The sequence below is a fragment of the Urocampus carinirostris genome, chromosome 4 (genome assembly GCF_059441175.1).
Source record: "Urocampus carinirostris isolate Australia breed hairy pipefish chromosome 4, RoL_Ucar_1.0, whole genome shotgun sequence".
NCBI lineage: Eukaryota > Metazoa > Chordata > Actinopteri > Syngnathiformes > Syngnathidae > Urocampus > Urocampus carinirostris.
In genome coordinates this window covers 32157123-32182489 of record NC_142352.1, presented here as the reverse complement: position 1 = coordinate 32182489, position 25367 = coordinate 32157123, and the positions used below count along the sequence as shown (strand labels likewise).

Here is a 25367-nt window from a genome sequence, read left to right as displayed (position 1 = left end):
GAAATGTATTCTTCATTGCAGGTTGAGAACCATTTACGCCAAACGCACTGGGAAGAGAGAAGCAAGCGTTGGTGTAGAAGACAACCAGTCTGTGGGCACGCCGTCTTCGGCTATCAAACGCAAGAGGAAACTTGGGGACAGTGATGATGATGAAGACGATGACGATGACAGTGACGATCAGGCTGATGATTATGACGATGAGGAAGAAGATGACATCAAAAAGGCTAAAAAAGTGGAAACATATGATGAGGTAAAAAAAAAATAAAACACAACAACATACATACATGTACCGTATTTTCCGCACTATATGGCGCACCATGTTATAAGGCGCACCTTCAATGAATGATATATTTTAAAACTTATGCCATACATAAGACGCACCCCATTATAAGGCGCTATAAGTGCATGCTGGTTTAAGATCAGGTAATTGTGCAATTTTGTAATTGTAATCCTGTGCAGTCCTTCGAGACATTTTTGGGATTAAGGGCTATTTACGGTAAATAAATGTGACGACGACTTGACTACAGTAGAGAATGTAGTTACTTTATGCAACCTCTAGATCAGACCTGGGCACTCCGGTCCTGGAGGGCCATACGTCCTGCCAGATTTTGAAGTTTGCTCTTCTTTAACTCAGGTGATACAAATTATAACCTCGTTAGCAAGCTAGCAAGTGCTCGTTAACGATACTGGTGATTGGAATCACCCGTATTGGATCAGAGAAACCTCAAAAATCATGCTGAACATACGGCCCTCCAGGACCGGAGTGCCCAGGTCTGCTCTAGATGTTGCCACGCTCAAGGGAATGTCAACAAAACTTTCAAAAGGGTCAAACTTTATTAACAAACAAGCTTTCCACAACTCCATTCACTCCCAAAATAAATAAACAGCCGTTTTATTATTTTCTCTGAGGTAAAGCATTTTCGTGACACATCTTTAACATCTTTGAACAACATCGACATATCATTTTATTTTTTGTCCATTTAGTCAACACGCAAAGAAAAAAACGTCTGATGCTGTTATTTTAAATGAAACGTTAGTGCAATCGCAATAAAGTGACACTCGTAATGTGCAAAAACAACGAGTGCAAAGCAATAACATAATAACTGTAAAATGTAAAACGTAAACACACAAAAGAAAAACAAAGATCACTCTATAAGCTCCTCATCGACGAATCCCTCGAATTCTTCTTCTGCTGTGTTCGAATTGACCATATCTCAGTGAATGGGCCATCCAACACGTCCGGTGTTTTTGTGCCAGCGCTGTTGCCTTCATACGTATAGTTATCGTACTGACACTTCTGCTTGCCGCTCTTTGTTGAACAACCCACTGTTCAAGTGTCTCCTCTAACTCTGGCCATCTTGCTTTATTGCCACGGAAACTTTGTTGAGTTTTCCTTACTTGGCGGAGCTTATCTTCATCCTTTCTCCACTTCCGTACCATCGATTCATTTAAGTTTAACTCTCTCGCTGCCGGTCTATTGCCGTGTTGTGCTGCGTGACTGATCGCTTTGAGTTTAAACTCGGCGTTGTACGCGTGTCTCTTAACAGGAGCCATTTTCTTTTACAAATGCACGTATGAAAGAGAATCTCGCTCTCTCTCTCTCTCTCGCTCTCTCTCTCTCTCAAACGTGACATTCTGAATAATTCTGCGTTTGTTTAAGGTAAATTGTGCTTTACATCTTCACCAGTCATAACCCTGGATTCAGACAAATACTGTATTTGTTGAATATGAATTAAGCAGTTCAATGGGGTAGCCATTTTGCCACTTAGTAAACAAATACAACACGAGCCCCGGCAACTACCAATCGTTTAATATTTCCCAGTATGCACAGCGCGAAAAATGGAGTCGGCGGCTGTTTCCCGTAGTTGCGAGACCTTGCGAATTTAATATTGAGCCATATATAAGGCGCATGGTCAGCTTTTGAAAAAAAATAAGACTTTTAGGTGCGCCTTATAGTGCGGAAAATACGGTATGTAGGGTGGACATCAGTCTCAGGAGGGCATATTAAATGCAAGGCGGGCACAATTATTATTACCCACAAAATTTATTTCCACAGCAGTCAAACGTTGAACATAACCAACAGCACATCCAGCAACAGCTTCATTATTTAAAACCATAGACAGAATAAATGTTAGCAATATTCACAAAACAGATGTAACGCCAGAAGCATCCCTTACAGATTTATTCATATTACTCCAAAATTCCCATTCACGTGCGTAGTAGTGCTGGGTTGCTAGCAAACGAACCTGCTCTATGAGCCAGCTCTTTGAAGTGAACTACGAGAGCCCTTCAAAACACTCGCTCCTGCGCTCTCGCTTTCTATCACTCTCTCTCTTTCACTTTCTTTGCCTTTCTCTTTTTCAAATCCTCTTTATTTCTCTTTCTGCCTGTATTTCTTTTTTTTCTATCTCGCTTTCTCTGCCTTTCTCTTTCCTCCTCTTTGTCTCTGTTCCTTTCTTTCTCTGCCTTTTTACTTTTCTTTTTCAATCTCGTATACCTTTCTCCATTCCTCTCTCCATAACCAACACCTTCTCTCTCTGTATCTGTCTTTCTCTGTTTTTATCTCTCACTCTCTCTTTCACTCTCTTTCACTCTCTTTCTCCCTGTCTCGCGCTTTCTGTCTCTATTGAAGGCGTTCAAGACTGGTCACCACCAGAGGTTTAATCTTAACAATTTGAAAGTTTCAATTAGGTAAAAGTTCACTGGATATTGAAAGAATAAAGGCTATTATAATGCATTAGCATAATACATTTTTTAAATTAAATAATTTGGTGCATAGTGTTTCAATAAAATTGGTAATACATCCTTAAAAGATAAATAAAACATCTTGAGAAAAGTTTGGGAGCCTTAATTTTGGTGATCCCGGCCAAAAGAGCCTTTTCTCTAAAAAGAGCTGAAATTCCAAATCACTAGTGCGTGGCCATATTGACATAGTCACAATAGTAAAAATGTTCACGTAGCTACGTAGTCTAACTGTACTGGCGATAATTAAAGTAAAGCGCACTTGTCTTTTGATATTGGTAATGTCTTAATGATAAAGAGAAATACAATAATCTTTTTTTTTTTTAATTTAGACACCCTATGGCCCACCTATAGTGATGATGTTGCATATATGCAATATTAATTTTGACTTTGGAGAATACATTCAATGTTTTATATTTACAGGATGAAGTTGATCAAGCCACAAGCGTGGAGGAGCTAGAAAAGCAGATCGAGAAGTTAGCTAAGGTATTAATTTTTCGAATGTTTCCGTTTGGACTCATGTCCTTTCACATTGTTGAATAACTAAAAGACAGGTGAGGAATATATGTCAAAATGCTTATTAACTAATTCCATTTTCAGCAACATCACCAGATAAGAAGAAAGCTTTTTGAAATCTCACATTCCCTCCGCTCAATGATGTACGGCCAAGATCGTTACCGCCGTAGATACTGGGTACTTCCCCACTGTGGAGGGGTCTTCGTTGAAGCTATGGAGAGTGGAGAAGGTAATTAATGTACAATGTACACCGAGTTTTGATGGAACCATCTGCAGTCTTGTTGGTTTGTACAGGGATCCCTCGGTTTTCCGCGTTTAGAAGGGACCAGAACCACGAGCGAAAAGTGAAAGTACCCCGAGTAGCGTTGCACCTTCATTAAAGCCCCCAAGGGTTACACTTACCTCAAAATGATGTCATTACTGACTGAGAGTAAACCACTGCAACAAAATAATTATAGATCTACAAATAATAACACACAACAAATAATTGCAGTTAAATGGATGTTGTTTGTCATTATACAAAAGTAAAACGAAATTGGAGGGCATATCCTTTTAGAGTAAGAAAGCAATTTAGACAGTGGCTGGCTAGGAGCACGCCTGCATTGGGTGTCCTTGATTTCTACCAAGTCCTCGCGATGATTAGAATACGAGTCCCAAATATAGTGGTTTCCCACGAGTTGTACCTCCTGGTCATCCATTTCATGGTAAATGAATCTGGAATTGCTAAAATACAGTATTGTCAAAGGATTTTAGTTTTAAGCCTAGCCATAGCAAAAGGCCAGATCTTCAACCTCTTTATTTCTTTCCCTCCTCACATCGTCTGAGTCGTTATCCTGACCCGATAACAATCCAATGAGGACCCGCTTGTGATCAGCTTTTCTTTGCGCTCTTCTGACTTGCTCAGAGTCCGAATCATTCAATGAATTTCTTTTCAGTGTAACGAGCCGCTAAAAGATAGCGGTTGCAGTGCTTAACAAGTTTGTTTTGATTTGAAGATGTTGACTGCGCATGCCCACCCCAGCTGTTTGACTGACAGCATACAGCAATCTATCAAAATTTTGCACGCAAACAGTCAAGCCCACCCAATACACGCTCACACAATGTGCCCTGTGCAGCATTTTCTTAGTGCTCTCTCTAACCACAACTAACGCTACGTAAAAATCAATGACAATTGAGACAATTCAAAATCTGCGAAGGAGCGAACCAGAGAAAACCGAAGCGCGAATTCGAGGGGTCTGTTTTACCATTCTGAAATGTTTGTCATTCGTGGCCGCAGGTAAATTTATAATTCATACAATTCTTGATTTTTTTTCATCTCTAAGGGTTGAAAAGAGACCCAAATGTCTCATTATAACCTTTTTTTTAATATTACCTTTTTATTTTGTATTGCTTACCTTTAAAAGTGCTGTTAAAACTGTTAAAAGTAAAATCTCTTGTCCTGGAAGATAATTTCGGTGAGGAGTGGCTAAACTTTTCAGAAAGTGGGCCATATTTGGTAAGCTGAAAATGTGTGAAGGCCGACTATTCAGCCTGGAATTCTTTGAAGAGTCTAATAAATTCACCCTCTGTAAAGGTTTGCAGTGCTTCCAGATCAGTGTTGCGACTTCATAGCTCGCCCTTCTAGCATTTTCCTTTAACCCGCAAGGTCTCGTGAAAAAGCGCTGCTGTACAACAGCTTTCAGATGATTCACCTTTTCACAGCGTTTGTTTCTATTTACCTTTTTATAATCAGCATATTTATCTGGCAGTGCTTCTTGATATTATGTTCTTTGAAAACAGCCACAGTCTCTTGGCAAAACAGGCAGACGCAGGTTTTATTTACAGTCGCCATGTTGGAAATAGGGTGTGCTAAAATTATCAGAGAAGGCCAAGAAATCATCTGTTAAAGGGGGATTTTAAAAAAAAGTACAAATTTATTTTATACTGCGGTCAACCTAATGGGCGGGCTAAATATTATTAACTTTATAACAGAGGCTGCGAGCCAGTAAAAATATTATCACGGGCCGTAACTGACCCCCCTTTACTCAAATGCTAATTTGCATATATAGACATGCCTGATTTAAGTAATTGTTTTATTTATAGGGATAAAATATTAGATAATTTTGCTCAAGTTAAATATCTTATTTTCTTATATGTTTTCCTAAGAGAATAATATTTATTGCATATGCTTGTAACCTCTAACAAAAATCGTTCATTCATATTACCATTTTTTTCCCCTACAATGCAGGAAAAATACCTGAGTTTAAATATGTATTAAGCTTTAGTTTGCAGTCACAGTTCAATAAAAAATAATAATGATCAAAAGGTTGCTCTTGATTTTCATCAGCTCAATGAGCCAACAGATAAAATCCCCACCCTTGACAAACTGACTGTATTTTCCGGAGTATAAGGCGCACCTAAAAACCCCAAATTGGCCAGAAATGTAAGAGTGCACATTATTATCTGGTGGGCCTTAGACACCATGAAATGCATACATACTGCCTGTATATGTGTGCATTACTATATTAGGTTGTATGGTATAATACTGTATTTGTGCAATGATTGATCAATCGAAAAACATAGCTGACCATAACTGCAAAGCATTACATGCGACAGGAATCCAACCCAACCCGGGTTACAGTCGTGAGAGCGCCGACACGAGAACACCAGTGATGCATATGACATATGAAAAGACATTCAAATTCATCACATTATCACACAAGTTCTTACTCACGGTGCCAGAAATGGATGTTCGAGAATGGTGAAATTTTGGCCTGAAAGTTATAAACAAACGCAAAGTCCAATTCATTATCGGATACATCAAAGAGCTGTTTCCCTCGTCGTGTTTTTTTGCATTTATTTATATCTTTCAGGACAACTTTTTGTTTTCTTCATTCTTTATTATTCGTTTCTGGCAAAATAGTGTGAGAATGAGATTCAATCTAATGCTTTTTTGTATGTTGTCTGTATCAATAGTTATCTAGTGCTAAACTTTGTGCGTTTTCACCACCGGGATCTGATCCCGTTACAATAACAACAATTTGAAGTTTTATGTGTCAAAATTTTTCGACTGATCACTTATTGCATTTATATATATACCCTAAGTAAAGGTTATACACAAATAAGTATGGAAGCTCTTACTGTTGTTTTACAGCCCATAAAGTCCATTGCGCCTATATTTATGAAAATATCTGTCAAATGTATGGAAAATACTGTACTTTTCTAGTAAGACACCCAAAATGGTCCCATAATAGCTTGGCGGTCAAACTTTAATGGGTATCATAGCGGTGTGTTGTGTGTTTTCCATTCAGCTCCAGAAGAACTTGAGGAAGAAAGACAGAGGCGGAGAAGAGCAGCAGAGGAAGTGAAGGTCAAGGATGAACCTCCGGAGATTGAACTGGAGAAAGACAAACCTGACTTGCATTCTGGCCTTCCACGTGGCTTGCAACAACAGATGGAAGAGAACGAGCACAAAGAGAGGACAGACTCACCAACCACCTTCTCCCATGAACAAGGTTTTGTCCCTCAACTCTGTCCAGTGGCTCCCAGAGAAAAGGCAGAGGACCAGGAGAGCACTTATGATGGACAGAATGGCAGCCATACGTGTTCTCCTATTGCCACAACTTCTGGGACAGCGCACTCCCTTTGTCGCAATACCTCAGGCCCAGCAGTGGCACAATCAGCTGTAATTGTCGGTCATAACACTTTAAATGTTCCCAGCCTGATTTCCGCTTCTCTTTCTGCCCGGTGCCTGCCGGCCAAGCACGAAAGCCCAGGGGACATTCCTCTTGCCTCATCCCCAATCCCATCCCAACAACTCTCCCTCCAGCCCAATGACCAGCTGCTTCGGGTTCTGACCGAGAAGAGTGGACACTGGTTCAGCCTGCTCCCCCGCAACCCCTGTGACCTTTCTTCGCTTACCACAACTCCTCCTGGCACACTTGAACCAGCGCCCCACGCGTCCTCCACGCCAAACAAGGCCAGATCACCTCCAGCATCTCCTGCGCTCCCACTCACTCCTTCTGCGGCATCTTCCTCGCTAAGCCCGCACCACCCGGCCGGCCACCTCACTTACCCTATTACAGCACTGCAGGTGAGGCTGCCAGCTACATGCACATAAAAAAAACAATCTTATGTGAAAGTTATTCCTAAATTCTAAAACATGCCAAATGTGAGGAACTAGATATATCTTCATCGGTATACAGTAATCCCTTGGTTATCGCAGTTAATGGGGACCAGATTCCCCCGTGAAACGTGAAAATCAGCAAGATAGCAGCGCACATTCATAAAAGCCCCCAAGGGTCAAACATGCCTCAAAATAACATTCTTACTGACTGAGTGTATGACTGTAACAAAATAACAACTATAAATCTACAAATATAAGCACAGATTTGCAGTTGAATGAATGGTCTTTATTCTCAGTATATAAAAGTACAACAAACCTGGAGGGCTTATCATTCGAAAATAATAAAGCCATTTAGATAGCAGCTGGCTAGCTGTATGCTAACATTTGGTATCCTTGGATTAAGCCAGGTCTCTGCTCTGATAAAATACAACCCTCCTGAATGTAGCAGTTTCCCACGACTTGTAGCCCCTGGTCATCTCCTTCATGGGCAATGAATACTAGCGTTAGTTAGATAGAATAGAATAGAATATACCTTTATTGTCATTGTTACAAAATGGGTTAACATATTGTGACAACGAAATTGGGCATGACACTCCAGTTTTACACATTCACAGTGAGGTATGAGCCAAGAAGATAAAGGAACAGCGAAGATTAGGTTATAAAACAAGGGGGATAAGGCTATAGTTATAATTTACATGGTATTTACGCAAGAAATGTCGGCATGTGGGATGTTACATACAGTGTTATCGTGATATCGTTGGTATCGTAAGGGTTGTGCAATATTGCATTTGGTGCAAAAGTCATCATAGTGCAAAAAAAATAGTCAGCATATGCATTGGTGCAAACATAGTCATCATAGTGCAGAAAAAAGAAATTGTCAGAAGAAATGGTCAGACATTGTGCAGGCTTGTCAAGGGTGGGTTAATCTTTGCTTGGTGTATTTTAGAACAAATTTCTGTGTTCAATTCAGGGTGAAAATGTCCTCAACTCAACTTTTTTTTTTAATAAAGCCCTTTAGCTGAAGACAAAGTGCTGTACACAAATAAAACATGGTAAACAAAAATCCATTCACATTTTAGCATAATCTTGCATAAACTCTTGGGAATTTATACACACAACTGAAAATTTCCACATATATTGGGAAGTTAAAGATGAGTGGGATAATGAATAATAAATAACACTTGACCGAAGTGTGTTTTTGTGGCTGCAATTTACAATCCTATTCTCTGGTTGTCTCGCCAGGTGAAGTCTGGCGTTTCGTTACTAGGAGTGTCTTTGGGAAGCTGGTCAAGTGGCATGATAAGTCCGAGCTTGCCTCTTTGCAGCAGCCCCAGTCTCTTGCTGGGTCACTCTGTGGAGGGCAACACAGCAGCAAGTGTTTCCAGTAAGAGTGAATCACCTCTACCTCGCATTGAGAAGAGTTCATCCATGCCCTCGCCTCCTGCAGTGGAGATTCCAAAATCTCTAGATCACCACACACCTCGGCCTATCCCCGAGGGTAATAATTCAACTGAATGGAATTATGTTTGTTGTGATTGATATCAACATTGTGAAACTATGTTTGCAACAAGATTAGACATGGTAACCCTCGGTAAGACATGTCATAAAGACTTATCAGGATTAATTGGCAAAGAAATAAAAAAATAAAATAAACATAACGCTTAGAAAACTGGCCAAAGTTATTATAATAATGCAATGATAAAGAATAGTGCATCATAACAATAGTGCAATGAAAAGTGCAATAACATTGAGCAGCAACAATAAAAAAAAACCAATTCAAATGGTATATATTTTTTTGTTTTATGCAATAGGATATATTTTTAGTTTCATTTAACAAAATAAATAAATAAAAAATCCGAAAAGAGTCGCAAGATATGTTTTCATAGTTTTGTGCTTTTGTCTAGGGTGGAGATGGCACTGGGGAAGAAGCTGTCTCTGATCCTGTTTGTCTTTGTTTTGAGGGACCTGTAGCACCTACTTGAGGGAAATGGGTCAAAGAGGTTCTGGCTTGGGTTGGAATTATGTTTTATAATGTTAATGGATCTGCTACTGTATCGCAAGCCGGCAATGTCCTCTAGAATGGTCAGAGAGCGGTCGATGATCTTTAGGGCTGTGTTTATTACTCTCTGTATTTTATGTCTAAGGTGTGCAGGGTGAACAGTAAAAGGCTCAGCCCAAATCCCTGGGGGTATCCTGTGCTTAGTGTCAAGGTGTAAGAGACGTTGACGCGAGTTTCACAGCCTGTGAGCAGTTGGAGAGTTAGTCCATAATCCATCTGCAGATGGAGAAGGAAAGCCCCAGTTGGGAGAGTTTATCCACTACGATCTCTGAACGATGGTGTTGAACGCAGAGCTGAAGTCCAGGAAGAGCATTCTGACATCTCCTGCGTTTCGCTGCATGACTCAGCCCAGCATGAAGACCAGTGTCCTGTAGGCAAACTAATGAGGGTCCAGTGTGGGGGTCAGGGAACCTTTGATGTGCTGGAACACCAACCTTTCGAAGCATTTCATGACCACAGGCGTAAGTGCGACATGCCTGTCGTAATTCAGGCCGACCACTTAAGCCTTTTTTGGGGATTGGCCTGATGGTGAGGTCTTGAAGCAGGGTGCAATGTTAGCTTGTGTCAGGAATGGTTGAAGATGTTAACAAAGACCCCCGCCAGCTGGTCTGTGCAGTCCCTGCCAGGTACTCCACCTAGGCCAACTGCCTTCCTGGGGTTTGCAGTTCTCAAAACACGTCTTACTTCATGCTGCTTACTTCTCCCCTAATTGCCCCTTGCACATATTGAACAAATTTAGGGGGTATAGTCTTTAAGCACACCTGATTGAAGTTGCCAGGGATAAGAAAAGTCCTGTCAAAGTGGGTAACATGCTGTTTATTAAAAGCAGCAAACGGGAAATTTTGTGCTATGCCAACGTTTGCATCCGGGGGATTGTAAACAGCCATCACAATGACCACAGTTAGCTCTCTTGGGAGAACTTCTTTATTGGGAGACCAATGTGCGTCAACAATCTTACTGTTATTACACCACTCGGTATACACGTAAACACTAGGTCTATCATCCTCGCTATTACCAGAATAATTGGTAGTCTCTACAAATGCAACTATATCTGTAACAGCCCTTCCAACTCAAAGAACGGATGAGTTAAATGGAGGATGTGATGTGACCCATCCAGGTTTAACACCCTTACTTTACCCTAATAAATCTAAATGTGTTTGATTTGTCATTATGAACATCTAACAGTCTAATTGGATAATTATCAAGTCAAGTCATGTTTTTTTGTTATATTCATACTACTTAACCAACGTGCGCATTTTTTTTAAAGGGGCAAGCAATTGTTTGTTTGAATCAAAAAAGAGGTGGTGGAAATTTAATATGACCTTCCTCAAACTCTGCTTGTGTTGATGTCACCCAGAAATGTTGACTGGTTGGTGGCGTATATCCGATATCGAGGAGCTCCGGGCGCTGGTCCTTGCTCTCCACAGCCGAGGTATCAGGGAGAAAGGCCTCCAGAGGCAGGTGCAGAAATATATTGAGATCATCCCCCAGGTCTGCATTAAACACAAAGATGGTAAGTGCTGCAAAAAAGTACATGCAACATCCTTTTACTTATTCCAAACATTTTCTTTGCTGTGCCCAGTTAAATTTACACATAAAATGATTTATAGCTCTTCATTGTACAGTGCTACAACAATTGATCTGAATTGGCAGTCATACAATGAGAACATAAATGGTCCTCCGGATAAGATGAACGGAACTTACACCTTTATAGAAAATCTTAATTGAATACCTATAGTTTTATATTTTTTTATCTTCCACAAAGAGCAATTAATTGTACTGTTTTACTGAACAGAAAGAGCTCGTCTGTCATGCTGGCTCCGTTTGGATAAGTAGTAACTATGAATAAACATCCAATCAACTAGATTCAAACAAGTGTTGTAAAAAGGAATAGTTGGGTTCCCATCATGCTGTTTCATGGTGATGGATATCTACTTCTGACATCATCCATCCAGTGGCTATGATTGAGCTACGTGAGCTGGAGGAGAGCCAGGTCAGCGTGGAGTCTGTACGAGGCTGGTGTGTGGAGGAGCAGGCCATGGAGATGGACATCGCTGTACTCCAGCAGGTTGAGGAACTAGAAAGGAAAGTCACTGCTGCCAGCCTGCAAGTCAAGGTGCGTTACTGAGGGAGCGGATGAAATATTGTGACTTAATGACGCATGGCAATTTTAATGAATAGCCCCAACTGATCTGTTGCAGTTTCTCCCACAGGGCTGGACCCATCCTGATCCCCAGTCGGAGAGGGAAGATCTGGTGTATTACGAGCACAAGCCCCTCACCAGATCGGGACCCGTTTCCTCATCCTCAAACGGAGCAGACAGGGATGGCAAGGATCATCCAGAGGAGCGGGGTGAAAAGGGCGGGGTGATGCGTCACTCAGCCAACCCCCTGGACATAGCAGTGACCCGTCTGGCAAATCTGGAGCGCAACATCGAGAGAAGGTACCTGAGGAGTCCCTTAGGTACCACCATTCAGATCAGGCTGGATAATGTGGGTACAGTCACAGTCCCTGCCCCCGCACCATCCGCTAGTGCTGACAGGGAAGGGTAGGTCATCTTTCCAACCGAAAGCTCCCCCGCCCGCTCTCATGTTTAAGTCCCTCTCCTCTGTCTGTGTTTGCTTTCTCATACTAGTGTAAAAGTTCAGGGGACCGAACGAGTTACTTCTCACACAAACACACTGAAAGGCTCTTACATTAAACTGAAATTCTTATTTGCATATATCAAGGTGCTTGAAATTCTATAAAATGCTTGAAAATTGATGCTGTATTTTCTAGGATTTAGACGAGTTTAAAATTTGGGTGAAAAACTTATAAATGCTTGAAACTGTCATGTTTTCAAATAGTCTTATTAAAAATGACGCCAACACTGCTCTCTGGCAACTTGGCTTAATCATTACATTTCTTCGTCCCTCGTGATAAAAAGCATCTGGCATTTGTTTGTATGGCATTATCTCATTAAGCGTCATTGCCTCCCCTACGGGACAGGTGCATGCTACACCTTAATAGGGCACTGTGAAATGTCTATTAGTGAAGGGATTACGTACCAATTATGGGCCATGCAAAAAATGCTGGTAGCGTCTCCCAGTAGTAAATTGTAACTGGAAGAACTTTCTGCAACATACAATGTAAGCTACATGTCAATGTAATGTCCCCCAACCTACATGAGAGATTTGTCTCAAAATAAATATATTTGCAATTTACTCAAGATCTAAAAATCATGGGCATTTCTAAAATAACATATTACTTCTATGTTGTTACTGTGTTATTACCATGTTGTAATTATTAGAGGTATTAGCTCAGTCAACCACTGAAAATCATGCAAGTTAGAAATCAAAGTTCCTAGAAAATCAAAATGACCCATGATAATTATATATCTTCATAGGGCTACTCAGGTAGCCTTAAGGGGCTACCTGGCAACCACGGGCACCATATTGGGAATTTCCTGTTTGCTCTCTAAGAAAATGTTAAAACATAACTAAAACAAATTCTTTCTGACTGTTACTCACATTTTTACGTTATTTAGTTATCTTTACTTTATTTTCGTTTTACTGTGTCTTCAACCCCAAAAATATAGGAAATAGGAAAATAATGTAATTTAAATAAATGTGGTTCATTAAGGTGTCCTAACTTGAAGCGGATAATATTAAATTGGTGTTAAAGATTAATTTTCATGTCATTAATTTTTTTTAATTTTACTTTTTAATATATTATGCATCCCCAAAAATATGGGGGAAAGTAATATCACTAAAACATTATCATTTAGACACATGAATCACATTATTTTATTTTTTACTGTGTCTGAGCTCATATAAGATTTTTTACCTGTGAAAAAATCGTATCCCAGTTTATGTACTTAAATTGCTGCCCAAATATTTTATTCTTTCTTTGTTTAAATTATTTTCTAAGGCGCTTATACACTCATTAATGTATTTACTTTTAGTGATTTAGGTCATCATGTTTTACCGGGCCTTACAAATAAATAAACATGGCTTGTTTTGGAACTTCATGAATTTGTCTTTTATAAAATGGTAGTGAATTAGTTACATTGAAACACTGCTACTATTACTTCACACTAGTGGAAGGATAACTTAAATAGATGATCTCACAAATCTTACTAAAATACATCCATGTAAAATGAAAGAAAATGTAAAGTATTTCAGTGGAGTGAGACAGTTATTTGTGTGAGTGCAACCTGAATGATATCCCCGATTATCCTTCAGTCTTGGATGCTTCCACCGCAGACTGTTTATGGTGGCTTGTCACTTTATTTTCCAGTGATTTTGTGGCTTTTTTTCCAAGGGGGAGTGTGTTTTCCTGTGAAGGCATTGTGTGTTTTCTACAGTCATCTGCATGGTGTTGTGCCTCAGTAAATTTGGCTTTGGTCCACTACTACCCACTCACAATTCTGGAAGTGTTTCCCCTTTTCACTGTATACTGCATGTTTGTGCCTCGATGAAAGTCAGCGTAACTCTTCATGGTGCTGCACACTCGAGCAATGTTAATGATTCCTCACCTGGAGCTTTTTGGTGCCTGCTTTATTTACTACTCTTATATACCACCACATTAATTACAGTGCCTAGCAAAAGTTTTCCCCTGCCCCAAGAACTTTTTGTCATATTGTCACATCTCAGGCTTCAAAACTGAAAATATTTAAGAATCAAAAACATGTAAGCCACAATCCTGTAGTCAAACCAAGTGATTTTCGTGTTTCATATTACATTTACAACAGCAAAACTAAAAAGAAGTGTCTCAAAATTACTGGACCATTGTTCTCTCAGCTCAGCCAACTGACTCCAGATGTTCCCAAATGGCTTTTAAATGATCCAATGTTGACAATAAGTCTGTTTAAATGCTCTTGTTCCGTGATGGGCTCAGAGGTCTAGGAAAACGAACACTGGAGAACAGCCAGCATTATTAAGACCAATGAACACACTAGGCAGGTCTGGGATGGAGTTATGGAAAATTTCAAAGCCGGAATGGGATACAAAACAATCCAACATTTACTCATCTCCCTGAGCAATAATATGAAGATGCAGAGAGAATAAAACCACTGCAAACCTACCATGACCTGGCAATCCCTCCAAACTTTCAGCCCAAACAAAGATAAAACTAATCATAGAAGCAGCCAAGAGGGCCAATATCACATTTGATGTGGCACATTCTGCGCATGAGACAACAATTAGTCCTACTCTGCAAAATCAGCCCTTCATGGAAGAGGGGAAGCGTTTTCTGAAAGAATACCATACAAAAGGCCCGTTCAGCGTTTGCAAGAAGCCACATTGTAGAAAGAAATGGAACATGTGAAATAAAATGCTTTGATTAGATGAGACAAAAATGTTTTGGGCTAAAACATTACATTTTGCTTTAGAGCGACACTCCACATCACCCTGAAAACACCATCCCCACTGTCAAACATGGTGGCAGGAGTATACTCTGGAGTTTTTCTCCAGCAGAGACTTGTTGGAGTTGATGGAATGATTGGTGGAGCCAAGTACAGGATGATTATTGCAGAAAATCCTTTTGGAGTCTGTACGAGACCTGGGAATGGGGCACAGTTTCATCTATAAAAAGGACAATGACCCTAAACATGATTCAAAGATTTACAATGGAATGGTTTAAAACTAACAATTTAAACGTGTTAGAATGACCAAGCCAGTGTTCAGACCTTAATCTTATAGAGCATTTGTGGAAAGATCTGAAAAAGGCTGTTCACCAAGGATCACCATCTAACCTGAAGGAACTTAGGCTGTTATGTAAGGAAGAATCGGCAAATATTTCTGTTTTAAGATGTGGAAAAACAGAGACATACGTAAAAAGACTTGTGGCTGTCATCATAGGAAAATTAGTTGTCAAAAGGATTAACACAAAGGGGATCAATATTTTTGCAATATAATTTTTTATTTATATAAAATTTTCGCTTATTTTTATTTATTTTTTTACAATTGTGTCTCACACATGTTGTTGATTCATAGAAAATATTTTGAGTTTGAAGCCTGAAATATGTCTATATGTCAAAGTTCTTGGGGTGCAAATACTTTTGCGAGGACCTGTAGGCAGAATATTTTAGCGTCGTCGTAATGGTCATTATTGCCGTTTTTATCTTTCCACAGTGGCGAAGAAGAGGTGGCCCATGGTATGAAAGTGTGGAGAAAGGCCCTAACTGAAGTGCGCAGTGCCGCCCAGCTTGCTATGTGTATCCAGCAGCTACAGAAATCCATTGCCTGGGAGCGCTCTATCATGAAAGTGGTAAGCGGAAGTACTAGCATCCTTGATTTTGGAGTCAATGAAAAACTTTTTTTTTCCAATTTAACACACCACAATCAAAATGAAGAGCACAAATCAATCCAGAAGTGCTTTAATGGTTCCTCCTTTTCAGTACTGTCAGATGTGCAGGAAAGGAGACAATGAAGACCTCCTCTTACTGTGTGACGGCTGTGACAAAGGCTGTCACACTTATTGTCACAAACCCAAAATCACCAGCATCCCTGAGGGAGACTGGTACTGCCCAGCCTGTATAACTAAGGTACCACAAATTTAAATTTGCACAGTTTTACTTTATGCCTCTAAGAGTGTCTCGGGCTACATGGTTCAAACGGGTGCATTAAATCTTTAAAAATACTTGAAATTTCGTGTCTTGTTTTCAAGGATTAAAAAGTGCTTGAATTTTGGGTGAAGTCCTTGTAAATTCTTACAATTGTTGACACCAACATGACTCTTAGGTGGCTTTGCTTTGCTATTGCATTTCTATTTCCTTTCCGATTAACCGTAGCTGACATTAGTTTGTATTGGCATTGCCCTATGAAGCATCATAACCCCCTATGGGTTGCGCCCAGGAGGACAGGTGGATGCCATACCTGAACAGGGCAGTATCGTATGTGTATTACTGCAAGGATTACGTATCAACTATGGACATTTTTCTGGGCCACGCCAAAAAAAAAAAAAAAAAAAAAAAGAGTTTCCCAGTTGTAGATTCTCTTGGGAAGAACTTACTGCAACTGAAAATGTAATATACATATTACTTTGATTTTTACCAAACGCCTGTTGGGGGAGATTGGTCTCAAAAGCATCTGCATATGTATTGTTCAGATCCACAAATACATTTTTGATTTACTCAGAATCCAAAAATCATATTTCATATATTTGTGGGTCTGCAAAGTACATGATTGCACATGGGTTTCTATTAATGACACAGGAGAAATTAAAAAAAATATTTGAAAGTTTTTAAAAAGTGCTTGAATTTGCCTATGAAAATATGTACGAACCCTGTTTATTACTCAACCCTCAAGTTTGTAGTCTCGTCAAACTGTTTTTAAGTCTCTTTTAGTATTGTCATATTGTACTTTTTAGGCAAGTGGGCCATCTCCCAAAACCAAGAAACCTCCATGCAAACCAGTAGCATCCAGCTCGGGAGCAAGCAAGAAAGGCGGCGAGGCCAAGAAGAACGCTAAGCATGCTGGAAACGGGGACTTGTCTGAAGACGATCCGACCGGCGCTGGCAGCACACCCAAAAAAGGCTCGAAAGACGGCAGTCGGAATAGGAAAAGTGAAGAAATCTTCACTCCTCTGCCAGGCCCGAACCAGGAGTCTCCAGTTTGTGTTAAAAGGGCCAAGACCGCTCGAGACAACAACAGAGACTTGGGTTTATGCAGGTACAGTAAATCCTTGTTTTTTGCGGCGGTTACATTCAACTTCAACTTTGAACTTTAGTGTCAAACATGCTATATACTGGACTGTCTCAGAAAATTAGAATATTGTGATAAAGTTCTTTATTTTCTGTAATGCAATTAAAAAAACAAAAATGTCATACATTCTGGATTCATTACACATCAACTGAACTATTTCAAGCCTTTTATTATTTGAATATTGCTGATTTTGGCTTACAGCTGAAAAAAACTCAAATCCTATCTCAAAATATTAGAATACTTCCTCAGACCAAGTAAAAAATAATTTTATAACAGCAAAACTAAATCAAACATTTGAAAATGTCCATTGATGCACTCAGTACTTGGTTGGGAATCCTTTTGCACGGATTACTGCATCAATCCGGCGTGGCATGGAGGCAATCAGCCTGTGGCATTGCTGAGGTGTTATTGATGCCCAGGATGCTTCGATAGCGGCCTTCAGCTCATTTGCATTTGCAGGTCTGGTGTCTTTCATCTTCTTCTTAACTATACCCCACAAATTCTCGATGGGGTTCAGGTCAGGGGAATTAGCAGGCCAATCAAGGACAGTGATGCCATGGTCAGTGCACCAGTTACTGGTGGTTTTGGCACTGTGGGCAGGTGCCAGATCATGCTGGAAAATGAAATCCTCATCTCCATAGAGCTTTTCAGCAGATGGAAGCATGTAGTGCTCTAAAATCTCTTGGTACACAGTTGCATTTACTCTGGACTTGATGAAACACAGTGGACCAACACCAGCAGCTGACATGGCTCCCCAAACCATTGCTGACTGTGGGAACTTCACACTGGATTTCAAGCAACTTGGATTTTGCTCCTCTCCAGCCTTTCTCCAGACTCTGGCGCCTTGACTTCCAAATGAAATGCAAAACTTGCTTTCGTCTGAAAAGAGGACTTTGGACCACTTTGCAACTGTCCAGTGCTTCTTCTCCATAGCCCAAGTCAGACGCTTCTTCTGTTGTCTTGAGTTCAGAAGTGGCTTGACCATGGGAATACGGCTATTGTAGCCCATTTCCCGGACACGTCTGTGAACTGTGGCTTTTGATACCTGGACTCCAGCTTCAGCCCACTGTCTTTGAAGCTCCCCCAAATTCTGGAAGCGGCTCTTCTTCACAATTTTGTTAAGGCTGCGGTCATCTCTCTTGGTTGTGCAGCGTTTCCGGCCACATTTTTCCCTTCCAACAGACTTTTTGTGGATATGCTTTGAAACTGCACTCTGTGAACAGCCTCCTCTTTGAGAAATTTCTTTTTGTGTCTTACCCTCCTGATGGAGGGTATCAATGATGGTCCTCTGGACAGCATTTAGATCAGCAGTCTTCCCCATACTTGTGATTTAGTTTACTGAACCAAGCTGAGTGTTTTTAAGGCTCAGGAAACCCTCGCAAGGTGTTTTGAGTTAATTTTATGATTCAGGTGATTAGTTGAATAGCCTACTTGTATACTTTTTCATAATATTCTAATATTTTGAGATAGGATTTTTAAGTTTTCTTAATCTGTAAGCCAAATTTAGCAATATTAAAATAATAAAAGGCTTGAAATAGTTCAGTTGATGTGTAATGAATCCAGAATGTATGACATTTTTGTTTTTTTAATTGCATTACAGAAAATAAAGAACTTTATCACAATATTCTAATTTTCTGAGACAGTCCAGTATATGCACAACATACAGCACATATGAAATTGCTTCCTTTTCCTTCTGTGCAAGCATGCAACAAAAAGGACAATATACTAATGACAACAAAGTAAAAAAAGTGCATTTAAATTTATAAAATTGTAAAAGGTTCAGAATAAGTATAAGCCAAAATCTAAATAGAGCAGTTTTGCATTGTTTGGCAGAAGGGGTGGAGGAGGCAGGGCAGTGAGAATGTTCAGAGTCCTGACAGCCTGATGGAAGAAGCTGTCCTTGAGCCTGCTGAATCTGGCTCTGAGACTCTGCAGTTTTTTTTCTTTACTCTTATTATACAATTAAATACTGTTATACATTGAAACCAAAGAACAAACCATTTAACAGCCCCAAGCTTTTTTTTTTACCAATCCAAATATTTTTAAACCTTTTTATAGTACTCTTGTACTGTTGAATAATAATTGTAATCACCAATCTAAATTGAAGTCTTCACATTGCGCATATCTGCACGACCCTGTGTAATTTGAACTAACGGGGAAAGTGAAAAATGATTTTGAAGAAAAAAAAAAAAAGTTGAACCAATAACGAGTGGAGTGTATTTCACTGCTCTTATGAATGAGATGCTGGATCCAGGTGTGTTTCCTCCCGCCCCAAAAGAAAAATATAGTGATAGACCGTTGCGCAGAGAGCTGGGTAGCGGCCAAGGGAGGGGTCCTTGGCGCGACGATCCCCGGCTACAGAAACTGGCTTTTGGGACATGGAACGTTACCTCTCTGGCAGGGAAGGAGCCAGAGTTGGTGCGTGGGGTTGAGAAATTCCGACTAGATATAGTCGGACTAACCTCCAAGCACGGCTTGGGCTCTGGTACCAGTCCTCTTGAGAGGGGTTGGACTCTCTTCCACTCTGGATTTGCCCGTGGTGAGAGACGCAAAGCCGGTGTGGGCATATTAGTTGCTCCACGGCTCGGCGCCTGTACGTTGGGGTTCACCCCAATAGACGAGAGGGAAGCCTCCCTCCACCTTCGGGTGGGGGGACGGGTCCTGACTGTTGTTTGTGCTTATGCACCAAATAGCAGTTCGGAGTACCCACCCTTCTTGGAGTCCTTAGAGGGTGTGCTTGTGAGCGCGCCCCCTGGGGACTCCCTCGTACTGCTGGGAGACTTCAACGCTCACGTGGGCAATGACAGTGATACCTGGAGTGGCGTGATTGGGAAGAACGGCCCCCCTGACCTGAACCCGAGTGGTGTTTCGTTATTAGACTTCTGTGCCCGTCATGCTTTGTCCATAACGAACACCATGTTGAGACATAAGGGTGTGCACTTGGTACCAGGATACCCTAGGCCGTAGTTCGATGGTCGACTTTGTCATCGTTTCGACGGACCTGCGGCCGCATGTTCTGGAAACTCATCACCACCTGGTAGTGAGTTGGCTTCGATGGTGGGGGAAGATGCCGGTCCGACCCGGCAGACCCAAGCGTATTGTGAGGGTCTGTTGGGAACGGCTGGCAGAATCTCTTGTCAGAAGTTTCAATTTACACCTCCGGCAGAACTTTGCCCATGTCCCGAGGGAGGCGGGGGACATTGAGTCCGAGTGGACCATATTCCGTGCCTCCATTGTTGAAGCGGCTGATCGGAGCTGTGGCCTTAAGGTAGTCGGTGCCTGCCGCGGCGGCAACCCTCAGACCCGTTGATGGTCACCAGCGGTGAGGGATGCCGTCAAGCTGATGAAAGAGTCTTATCGGGCCTTCCTGGCTTGTGGGACTCTGGAAGCAGCTGGCAGGTATCGGCTGCCCAAGCGGAATGCGACTTCGGCAGTTGCCGAGGCAAAAACTCGGGCATGGGAGGAGTTTGGCGAGGCCATGGAAGCCGACTTCCTAACGACTTCGAGGAAATTCTGGTCCACCATCCGGCGTCTTAGGGGGGGAAGCGGTGTGCCATCGACACTGTGTATAGTGCCGATGGGGCGCTGCTGACCTCGACCCGGGACATTACGAATCGGTGGGCGGAGTACTTCGAAGACCTCCTCAATCCCACCGACACGTCTTCCCCTGAGGAAGCCGAGCCGGAGGACTCTGGGTTGGGCTCTCGCCTCTCTGAGGTTGAATTCACCGAGGTGGTCAAAAAGCTCCTCGGTGGCAGGGCCCCAGGTGTCGGTAGATAAGATCCGCCCAGAGTACATTAAGGCTCTGGATGTTGTGGGCGTGTCATGGTTGACACGCCTCTGCAACATCGCATGGACATCGGGGACAGTGCCTCTGGACTGGCAGACTGGGGTGGTGGTTCCCCTCCCTGGATCTGGCCCATTGGACTATTTATTCCAGCCCGCCATGAATGAATGAGTATTTGAAAAAGAAAAAAAAAGTGTCCATAGGTAATTTTTGTCATTATTTAAACAAATGCAAAATGACTGCTCTTTCTGGTCGCAAGAGAGCAGTGTTGATTTTGTATAGGTTGATGAGTTGGTTCAGTTGTAAAACTCAATTTTTATCATAAGCCACTAAACACGTTCAATGCCAAACATAGGTTTTCTTTTGACCCACGACCCTACTGAGGATAAGTGGTGCAGATAATGGATGGATTGATGGAATATCTGTGGATTATTTATTATGGCATTATTATGGCATTATGTTACAGCCTGGTCAACCTGGAAGAAAGATTACACATTCATTTCCCTCATGCTGAGGTTTTTGAGATTAGTCTTAATGAAGGAAAAAATAATGTGGAGGAAAAAAAACTTATAATTGTTTTATAATCAAATCTTACGTCCCTGAATCACAATTTAATTTTGAGCCTACAAAAAGACCTCCAGCCCTCCAGCTAAGGCACCCTTTTTTACAATTAATTGACTAGTCTGGACCAAGTAAGAATGTTTTTCTACCATGTGGCCCCCGAGCTAAATGTGTTTGACGCCCTCGTTTTAAGTGATTCTTTTAGCCATTGGTTGCTATCTAATCCTTGTAATGTCCATGCTTGTGACCCCAGTCTTAAATTGTCTAAACACATTGAATTGGATAGCGATAGTTTTGGACTCAAGTGGCATATTTGCCCTTATAGAGCGCCCAAATGATGAACTGAAACTATAATAACATTGAAAAGTAATGAATGTGTGACGAAATATGTGTTGATCAGGGTTCTCTTGGCTGAGCTGGAGCGACATCAGGACGCATGGCCGTTCCTCACGCCCGTTAACCTCAAGTCAGTCCCTGGCTATAAGAAGGTCATCAAAAAGCCCATGGATTTCTCCACTATACGGGAGAAGCTCGTCAGCAGCCTGTGAGTTCCCCTGCCTTTTTATTTATTTTTTCTGCATTTTGTCAGCCATTTATCTTACAGAAAGTATTGGCACCCAAGAACTTTTTGACTTATTACCGTACTTAAGGACTCAAACTTATAAATAAAAAAACTTTAAATATTTTCAAAGAATCAACATTTGATACACAATCGTGAAAAGAAACAAAAATCAACATTTTATACTGTAATAACAAATAAGAAAATAAAAATTATAGGTGTTGCAAAAGTATTGGTCCCCTTCGAGTTAATAATTTGTACAACATCCCCTTGCTGCGATCACAGCCACTAGTTTTTTGGGGTATGTCTCTTTAGGTTTTGCACGTCTTGAAACAAAGTATTTTTCCATTCTTCCCTTACAAAAGAGGTCGAGTTCTTTCAGGTTTGATGGTGATCATCTGTGCAAGGTAAACTTGCTCCCCATTCTCAGGTCTCTTGCAGAGTCTGAACAGATTTTCTAGCAGAATCGCCCTGTATTTGACTCCATAATTCCCTTTTGGAAAAAAAAACCCTAGAACATGATGCTGCCAACACCATGTTTGACAATGAGGAAGGTGTTTTCAGGGTTATGTGGACAAGCATAACACTTTGCATTCAGCCCAATAAGTTAAATATTGTTCTCATCTGACCCCAGCACCTACTCCCACATGTTATTTGTGTCTCCCATGTGGCTTCTTGCAAACGCTAAACGTGCCCTTTTCTGGTATTCTCTTAGAAAGGGTATTTTGTTGCCACTCTTGCCATGGCCTGTGGTGTTTTTTTGATTATTGTAAAGCTGTCTTTTCCCCAGGGAATCCTTTAACAGACCTCTTAGCCCATCACAGAACAGGTGCATTTAAACTGAGACTTAATGAGACAGGTGTACTCCTGTCAATGTAAGTCATTTAGGTTGAGATTGGATCATTCAGAAGTCATCAGTGAACTTCTGGAGTCGGTTGGCTGAGTGAGCTAAGAGAACAGGGGTTAAATATTTTTGCAACACCTACTTTTCAGTTATTTTGTGGTAAATATGAAATGAAATGCGTAGACAATTTGGTTCCACTTCACATGACGTCTCGCATGAAAATATTTTAAACTTTTTAGCTGCATATTTGAAGCTGGACATGTGGCAATATGAAAAAAGAGCCTTGAGGGGCTACTTCTGTTTGCCTCCTTACCCTACAGTCTCCTGTGTTTGTGTGATCACAGGTATCAAAATCTGGAGACTTTCATCATCGACGTCAATTTGGTGTTTGACAACTGCGAAAAGTTCAACGAGGACAATTCCCAAATTGGTCGAGCCGGTCATAACATGAGGAAGTTTTTTGAGAAGCGCTGGACTGAGCTTCTAAAACAAACCAACTAAATTACAAGCTAGAGGAAAAACAATAACTAAACATCGTCCTTACCCTCATTCTTCTTTTCATATCAGGGCACCAGGTTTTAATTTTATTCTTTTGTGGTCAAATGTGGCTTTGCCAGCAGGAAAGATCGGTGCCACCTAGAAAGTGTAAAGAGTTGTTACACGAACTGCGCTGGATTTCTTACAACAGGGATCCAAATCCCCAAAGACTCCCAGAGAAAAAACGGGGTACTGTAGTGCAATACCACTCCCTGTGTCAGAACACTGCACTGAATGAATTCTCACTGATGTGTGTCTGCGCATGAAAACTTTCCACTACCTGTAAATAATTTGTTTGTTTGTTATTTAATCGTATTATAGTGAATGTTTTTAATTTTGTAATACTTATTTATGAATCAAGGTCCACTTCATTTTCTATGAAAAGGAAGACTCTGTGTAACTGCTTTGAATCGAAAAAAGGAATGTGTCCGTGTTCTCAATTTGCTTTCTCACCCAAATATCCAACAAAGCCAAGAAAAAAAATGCTGTTTACAATGTTCGGTGTGTTTAGTGTCCAAGGACTATCTTCACATTTGGTCAGAAGAAGAGCAGAGGAATGGTTAGACAATGGTGATTCATGTGTATATACTGTTTATTAATGTCAATATTTGGTCTTGTTTGAAACGATGTGTACAAATGGTTTAAGAATATTAAGATATTGTTTATGCCTTAGAATGATTGTAGCATTCTATTTTAGTGAACGTGATGAAAACATGATAAATATTGTTTGTACAGTATATACATATCCTCTGCAAACACTGTGGTATCCTTAATCTTGGTAGTGCCTACCCTTCCAACAGGGGCATGTAGGGGATGTTCATTTGGTTTTTACGACATGTCTTTTTTGTTGTGTTTTTTTTTTTTTTTAAACTATGATTTCAATCCAACAAGGCCTCCAAATTTGGACAATGACACACCGTCAACGATGTAAAAAGGAACAAGCATTGAGTGATGCTTCCGTGATGCATTTCCTCACCATCTGCCAGAGGACCTACAGGCCATTTGTAACCACTGTGTTGAACATTGCTGTGTGTTGTGGCCTGATGGAGGCAGCTAGATTTTTTTGTACCAAGTCGAAAGTACTTGAAGTTACTTTATTTAAGATAATGTGGAATAAAAGTATCATTCTTTTGTAGGAACTTTATTTTTCACTAGTGTGTGGCACGGACCTATTAAAAGGATGTTTTTCAACGTGCGTGCCTTGAACTGGTTTTCTGTTAAGCATTTCATGCGCGTACCTTCGTTTTCTTCATAACGCCAATGTCAAGAACCGGAACAGGAGTAGAACCCAAATGCGTGACGTTTTTCACACAAGCTTTTATTTTAAGGAAATGGGGCAGTCATGCACGTTAACCCAAACGCCAGTGATTCGGCGATCGTTGGGCAGAAGACGTAAGGCAGCAGTCTGGCGTGGAATGACAGGAAGCCAGAGGCCGACGAGATCGATACCAATTGCACGAGCAGATATCTGACAGTTGGGGTCGACACCGGACAGCACTGGACAGTCAGGATTGATATCAAAACTGGATATCGAAATTAAACAGGACAAAAATAGACTGGAATGATACCAGGCAGGAAAGCGGTCAAAACCCACATCTTCGTTGACGGACTGACAAAGGGTGAGTGAGAGCACTGAGCTTAAATAGAAGGGAAGCCAATCTGTCAACGAGCCGCAGCTGGCGCCACACGGGCGGGGCCAATTCGGCGCCATGTCAACAGGGACAGGCACTTGTGTGCATTAGTAAGATTGACACCCAAATTGATATTTGTAAAGTTGGCCGTTTTGGACATGTACGTTTCTCAGAATTCAATGCAATGAAAATAACTTGTTTTTATATTCTTAAATATAAAAACAATCTTTCTCACACACACACACACACATAAAGTCACATTTCAAACATCAGTCTAATTACATCTTTTATACGTTTATCAATCTTATATTCTTTTATTGTGAAGTCGCGCTCATGTGTGT

At 40.9% G+C, this 25367-nt stretch overlaps 1 protein-coding gene across 9 annotated transcripts in view; it reads left to right on the top strand.

The window, feature by feature from the left end:
- Positions 1-24590, top strand: part of baz2ba (bromodomain adjacent to zinc finger domain, 2Ba) — a 142946-nt gene extending 118356 nt beyond the window's left edge. For 3 of the 9 annotated variants that reach the window (XM_088334207.1, XM_088334205.1, XM_088334204.1), the window contains 13 exons: positions 22-250; positions 3166-3228; positions 3343-3487; positions 6549-7330; positions 8606-8861; positions 10780-10935; positions 11378-11538; positions 11636-11865; positions 15536-15671; positions 15802-15948; positions 16773-17074; positions 21856-21999; positions 23203-24590. In XM_088334207.1, the coding sequence (XP_088190333.1) occupies positions 22-250; positions 3166-3228; positions 3343-3487; positions 6549-7330; positions 8606-8861; positions 10780-10935; positions 11378-11538; positions 11636-11865; positions 15536-15671; positions 15802-15948; positions 16773-17074; positions 21856-21999; positions 23203-23359 (2908 nt within the window). In that variant the 3' untranslated portion in view covers positions 23360-24590. Of the gene's footprint in view, positions 1-21; positions 251-3165; positions 3229-3342; positions 3488-6548; positions 7331-8605; positions 8862-10779; positions 10936-11377; positions 11539-11623; positions 11971-15535; positions 15672-15801; positions 15949-16772; positions 17075-21855; positions 22000-23202 lie in introns of all 9 variants that reach the window. The other 6 variants (XM_088334202.1, XM_088334201.1, XM_088334199.1 and 3 more) reach the window with 3 other exon arrangements.
- The last annotated feature ends 777 nt before the right edge of the window (positions 24591-25367 follow it).